The 6,326-nt window shown below is 48.9% G+C and overlaps 1 protein-coding gene across 9 annotated transcripts in view; it reads right to left on the reverse strand.

Moving 5' to 3' along the window:
• Window positions 1-6,285, reverse strand: part of RFTN1 (raftlin, lipid raft linker 1) — a 202,591-nt gene extending 196,306 nt beyond the window's left edge. For 2 of the 9 annotated variants that reach the window (XM_017955924.3, XM_017955925.3), the window contains exon 1: window positions 5,744-6,285. Coding sequence is in view for 6 of the 9 variants with exons in the window: in XM_031663766.1 (XP_031519626.1) it covers window positions 3,395-3,575 (181 nt within the window). In the remaining 3 variants the exon portion in view is untranslated. Of the gene's footprint in view, window positions 1-3,394; window positions 5,043-5,088; window positions 5,206-5,743 lie in introns of those variants that run through there. The other 7 variants (XM_017955922.3, XM_031663768.1, XM_017955926.3 and 4 more) reach the window with 6 other exon arrangements.
• Between the last annotated feature and the right edge of the window lie 41 nt (window positions 6,286-6,326).

Consider the following 6,326-nt stretch of genomic DNA (forward strand, 5'->3'; position numbering starts at 1 on the left):
ACACATACACACACATACACATACACATGTACACACATACACACACATATACATACACACACATGCACACATCCACAAACATGCACATAAATACACACACAATACACATAAACATACACATACATACACATACACACATACACACACATACACACACACATACACACATACATATACACACACATGCACACAAATGAAAGCTGATAGGCCCCCATAAAGAATAAATTCTAACCCTCAAGGAGGTCTCCCTATGGAACAACAAGATGGGACATTTCAGGTGTAAACGCCAGAGAAAGCTGTCAGTGAGGTGCATCTGGCTTCCTGGCTGAAGAAGTGTGGAAACCTCCAGTGCGGGATCTTAAAGTAGCATAAGAGTTTGTCGGCATCAAACAACGGAGCCAAGCATAGCTTATGTTGATTTCCCACTTCCGGCTGGACTGGCTGCTTGCAGACACCTGAGGAGTGCCTTCCTGTCTTCTGTGAGGCTGGTTCTGGAGTACCGTACACCACAGCAGAGGCGACAGCCCCAGGACCAGTCCTCCACTGTCCCATGTAACTGGGACACCAAAGCTGCCAGCCTTCTCCATCACTCCCTGCACCCCGGAGGCAGGTCAAATCCAGGAAAACCCCAAACGAAGCTTTCAAGTACCCCAAATGGTGTCTCCTCCATCTCAGTCCTGGCAGGTAGCCATCGCTGCAGAATGTGACCTGATTTTCCAGCTCTTTGGTTCTGGCCCACTGAGAGTGATTTTTCCTCCTGAATTCAGCCCAGGTAGGGAGTAAGTCACACAATTGCATATTTAAAAGCTGAACGGAATTCTTATTTGGAGAGCAAGGAATTAGCCAGGTTCAAGTAGTGGCTATCGCTTGCCTGCTGTACCAATCTTTTATGAGAAAGTGTCTTGATAAAATATGCAATGCTAATAATGAAAGCCCCTTAGGGGCCCAGGAGAAAAGGGAGACTCAAATGTATGTCAAAACCTGAATGTGAATGGGAGGAAAGATCACATGCACGCATGCACATACACACCTTTAAAAGGTAAACATAAAAGCAACATCTGGCTAAATGTATCCCTTTGTCAGTGAAAAATAGCATAAACCCTAGCCAAGTGTGTTACCAATTCTTAAACCGAAGGGTAAAAAGGAAACACTTACTACAGAGCAGCACTATCAAACAGAACTTTCAGCAATGATGAAAACACTGTCTGCGCTAACCAATTCAGTAGCCACTAACCACATGTGGCTCTGGGCCACCTGAAATGTGGTGAGTGAGACTGAAAAACTGAATTTTAAATTTTCTTTTATTTTAATTCATTACATTTAAATGTAAATAGCCACATGTAACTAGTGGCTACTGTATGGAACAGTTCAGCTGGCAACATCTTTCTGTTCCTTCAATAAAATTGTAATCCTAATCAACCAATAATATTTTAAATTATCATCAAAATTAGTATAAGCCCCTGGCTGTGCCAAACTCAGTAAGCTTAAGACAAAATGAAAACAAACAACAACAACAACAACAAACTAAAGAAAATGATTGCTGTGTATCATTTCCTGTAACTCTGTTCTGATTATCTAGTTTACATTTCTGTTATACTATGCCTCTGTGTATTTGGAAATCCGTGATTGTAGACAGATTTTGCCTTCAAAAAACCAGAATGTCACAGTCTCTTCCCTTAAGGTCTTAGAAAAATGAAAACGTGAACTCAGGGAAAGTTAACCTCGCAGGCTTCAGTTTCCTCAGGGCTGAAGTGAAGATAATGTAAGTACTCGCCTCTCATGAGGATCAAATTCAGATAATGCGTGCAAAGTGTACAACAGTGCCTGGCAAAGGGTAAGCACTCAGCAATTGGCAGCTGTAATTATTAGTATTTTATTAACAATATTAAAATAGGTAATAAAGAGAACAGTGCTAATACAATGAAAGTTTACACTGAGCGAAATCTTCCTAGGCCCAAACCCTTTGAACGTGTTTTCCAAGCCATGGTAAAGTGCCCTCTGGTAAAATACATCTTGGGGCCCTGACAATCTTGACACCCACCGTCAACCTGCAGAGAGGCCATCACCCAGATGGGTATCACGAGTCACAAAATCACTCAGCCCATGTTTACTATGCCCCTACCCTCTGGCAGGCACTGCGCTAGGCTTTTAAGGAGGAGGGAACAGTCTCCAAACACAGTGCAATGTCTCAAGACTCTGAGCTGTCTGCCACCTGACTCCTGCAAAGCGTGGTCAGCACTGGGACACCTTGATGAGATGCAAAAAAATTCATCCTGGAGTCTCACTCAGACGGAAAGGTTCACTTCCTGTTTCCTAGACCAGCCAAGGGCAAGCTTTGGCTGCTGGCACCACAGAGAGGGACTAAGTTATTAGGGGACCTGAGGGGCACAGGCCCATTTTCTCAGTCAGGACAATAAGAGGGGTGTTGACAGGCCACGTTTCTCACTGAGAGGCCAGATCACTTTCACAAGAGAGTCATTCTCTGAGTCTTCACAAAGCCAAATCTGACCTGCCCCTCAAAACAGACACAACCCCTTTTAATAGCTGGCTGTCCAAGCCGGTGAAATCCAAGGGGAATCTCCACCAAGTTAATATCAACCATACTAACAGACCAGAAATCCCCCGGGAGTCTCTAGGCAGAAGCTTAGTAAAATTCTGTAGGGCTTGGGGTTATTTTTCTTTTTATAGAAAGCACTCAATCAATCTTCTTTCACAACCAAGGGTACATTCCCCTATGGAATTCCCTTCTCTGAAAATCTCTAAAAATAAAATATTCATCTGATCGTCTGCAATGATTTAAGCTTAAACCCATTCACAGGCAGAGTCAGGACTTCCTATGGCCCCTCCACCTATAAAAACATGTTCCCCACTGCCTCAGGTTCCCTCTAGTCCCGGAAGAACACTAGTCAAACCAAGCTCTTGGCTTTAAGATAGGAAAGACAGGGTTGAAGTATCTGGAATCTCATACTCATATTCTTTGCTGGTGAGAGTATAAAATGGTATAACCATGTTGGAAAAAGGTCTGGCAGTTTCTTATCAGGTTTCCATATACCTCCTTTCTGACCCAGCAATTTACTACTAGGTGTTTACCCATGAGAAATGAGAACACATGTCCCTAAGGAGACCTGTACACAAATGTTCACAGCAGCTTTGTTCACAATAGCCAAAGAAAGAAAGAAAGAAACTAGAAGAAAGAAAGAAACTAGAATAATCCATGTGTCCATTAACAGAATATACAAACAAACTGTGGAGGAGACATGCTCCAGAACATAAGTCAGCAATAAAAAAAGACCAAATCATGGATACAACATGGATGAATCTCAAAAACATGGTGAGCTTTACATAATACTGTAGAATTCCATTTACAGGAAGTTCAAGAACAAGTGAAACTCACCTATGATGAGATACGGCAGCGGTTGCCACTGAGAGGGTGAGGGCAGAGAATCACTGAGAATGAGGATGAAGGCACTTACTGGGGTGACAGTAATATTCTCTGTCTTGATAAGGACTAGGGTTACACAGGTGCATGCATCTGTCAAAACATTATGCAAATGGTACTCTCCAGATTTGCACATTTCACTACATGTATATAAATTTTATCTTAAGGAAACCATGAACACATATTGAAGTCTAAATAATAAAATGTGTACTAAAATGTTTAGGAATGACCTGTACCAACATCTGTAATTTACTTTAAAATGCATAAAACAATCCGCTGGACTTATGGATGGATAGAGGGATGGCTGGATGGATGTGTAGTTAAGCAAAGATGGCAAAATGTGAATTAGACTCTAGGCGTGTATATAGAGGTGGTCACTGCTCTTGCAACTTTTCTATATCTTAAAAAATGGGATGGGGATAGAGTCACAGTGTCCTTTCCTTAGTCCACCAAGTTAGAAATCTGGCAAAGCACCGATGCCCCACCAAGCCATGGGACCACAATTCTGCTAAAAGAGAAGACTGGAAGAACACAAGTAGCTTTACAGGAACTCACATCACTCATGCCAAAGATTTTCTGCTTGTTTCCCTACAGACAAAGCAATTATTTGAATGTAAGCCAAAAATTCCTGCTCAAGAGGGAGAAAGAGAACTCACTGACTTGTATTCCCAATTTATTATCTTTCAATTCCTGTACCAAATCTACTAGCTAACTGCACAACACTCCACTTCCATTTGCCCCAAGTCCATACAGCCAAAAAGCAAACAAAGAAAAACCAAGCCAGTGACTTGACATACAAATGCAGCCAGAGGATGACCTGCCAGCCCTGGGGCTTCGAATTACTCAGGCGGCCAGAAACCCCACTGAAGGCAAAAGAGGATGCAGAGCTCAGCCTGAGGTTAGAGTGATTTCACTGAGGTTAGCGCACACGCACCAAAGAGCCCCAAACAGCTTGCTTTGTAACCCCTCTATGGGGTTTGGTGACATCTGGGGTCACTGGAACTTCGTTGGGATTCAGCTGTTCAGAGGTACAAATTAGGAATCCCGGCAGCAGGGGGCAGGGGGGAGCAGAGTGGCCCTACCCACAGGCCCAGAGGTCGCTCACATTACACCCGGCTTCCTTCCTGGCAAGGCCTTACTTATCCTGAGATGACACACGACGGCAGGGGTTGGAAGATGCCCAGTCTAATTGAGCGCCCAGCTCCTGAAACAGCTGTACAGACTACAAGGGTTTCAGCACATGAGTTGCTGGAAACTGGGGTGGCCACTGACAGAGATTGAGTAAGACTTTTTTTTAAAAAGTACTTCTTGTTTGTTTTAAGCCCCCAAAGAAACTCACTGACACCACCCAGCGTCCCAAGGGATCACCCACAACCACACAGGGCAGCTGAGGGCAAGCGCAGAGGCACAGAGAGACAGTAGGGAGCGCGCCTGGGTCTACAACCTTGGCCTCCACGCGGTTCTTGCTGCCAAAGGCAGCGACACCGGAGGTGAAGGGCACTAGCCCTGGCCTAGGACTGGGGTGCGCGTGCCTGACAACGGGGCTTCCTGAAATACACAACCACCTCCTCCTCGTCCAGCCCCATATCCATCCTGACGTCCCTTGAGTCTAGAGAAGTGGGTTAAGCCAAGGGAAGAAAATCTCTTACAGAAGAGGAGATGCACGTTTTCAGTGCTGGGGACTCTCCGAACCCCGCGTCCCTGTGCTTCTAGTGGTTCCGGCGCTTCCTCGAAGCGCGCGGCATGTCTGCTCTTACAGGTCCAGCACCTCTGTCCCCAGAGCAAACCCACCTTCTAGGGCACACGCAGAGGGGCAGTCAGGCACCGCCTCCACCCTGCCCCACCCCAGCCGCGCGCACCCCTGAAACCTGGACTCCGCGACCAGCTCCCGCCTGTTCTTTTCCGAGGACCCCAGCGGCAGTGTGTCCTGGACCCACCTGTAGCCTCGAAGCTCCCCCACCTCCGCGTCCTTCCTAGGCGCTTCTGAGCCTGCAGAGCCCACGACCCCCAACAGGCTGCTCCGGAGTGCCTCTCCCTACATCGCTCCAGGAATGACTCCCCCACACCCGCCCTCTCCCCCAAAAAAAGTTGGCCCAAGATCCAGGCGTCCCATGGATCAGCCCAGGTCCCCATCCCACGCGGGCCAACGGGGGCTGCTCTGGCAGCTCCGGAGCCCCGGCACAGAGCAACCTGCAGGGAGGCGCCACGCGGGGTTCCCACTACCCGCCAGGGACCCGGTCCACAGGGCCAAACTGAGGGGTCTGTGCCGGTCGACACCCCAAGCCCTGTCGAGCCCCCACCTACCGTATGGGACCAGCGGAGGAGAAGGCGCGGGCTCGGGCTCCCTGAGACAGCGTGTTCCGTCCCGGGAGGAAAGTTTGTGCCATACAGAGGAGGCGGGGAGGACAAGGGCGCCGGTGGGTGGAGGCGGGGGCGGCGGCGCCGCGTGCTCGTATGTCTGTCCCTCCGTTGATCGGTGCGTCGGTCCCTCCCCGGAGCCCGCGGCCGCCGCGCTCTCGCTCGCTGCGCCCAGCGCCCGGCGCGCTCCGGCTCCAGCCCCGACGCGCCCCCGCCGCCGCCGCCGCGCGTCCGCCAGCTACACTTCCTCTTCCTCTTAACTCATGTGCAAAATATGCTGCGCTGCATCTTCAGGGAAAGCCTCGCGGCCCCTGACAGCAGCCGCTGGAGCCGTGGGCCCGCCCCAGCTCTCCCTGCGCCCCCTCGGAGTTCCGCACGGTCACCTCCACGCGGCCGAGCTGCAAGCAACCCTGGCAGCCTCAGAACCCAGGAGTCAGGGGCACACCGATCCTCCCTCCCAGCGCCTCCTAATCAAGGTTGTGGGCTGTCAGGAGAGCGCCTGGGAGACTAGGATCCCTCAAGATTTGAG

Source organism: Papio anubis, chromosome 2 (genome assembly GCF_008728515.1).
Source record: "Papio anubis isolate 15944 chromosome 2, Panubis1.0, whole genome shotgun sequence".
In the NCBI taxonomy this organism is placed as follows: Eukaryota; Metazoa; Chordata; class Mammalia; order Primates; family Cercopithecidae; genus Papio; species Papio anubis.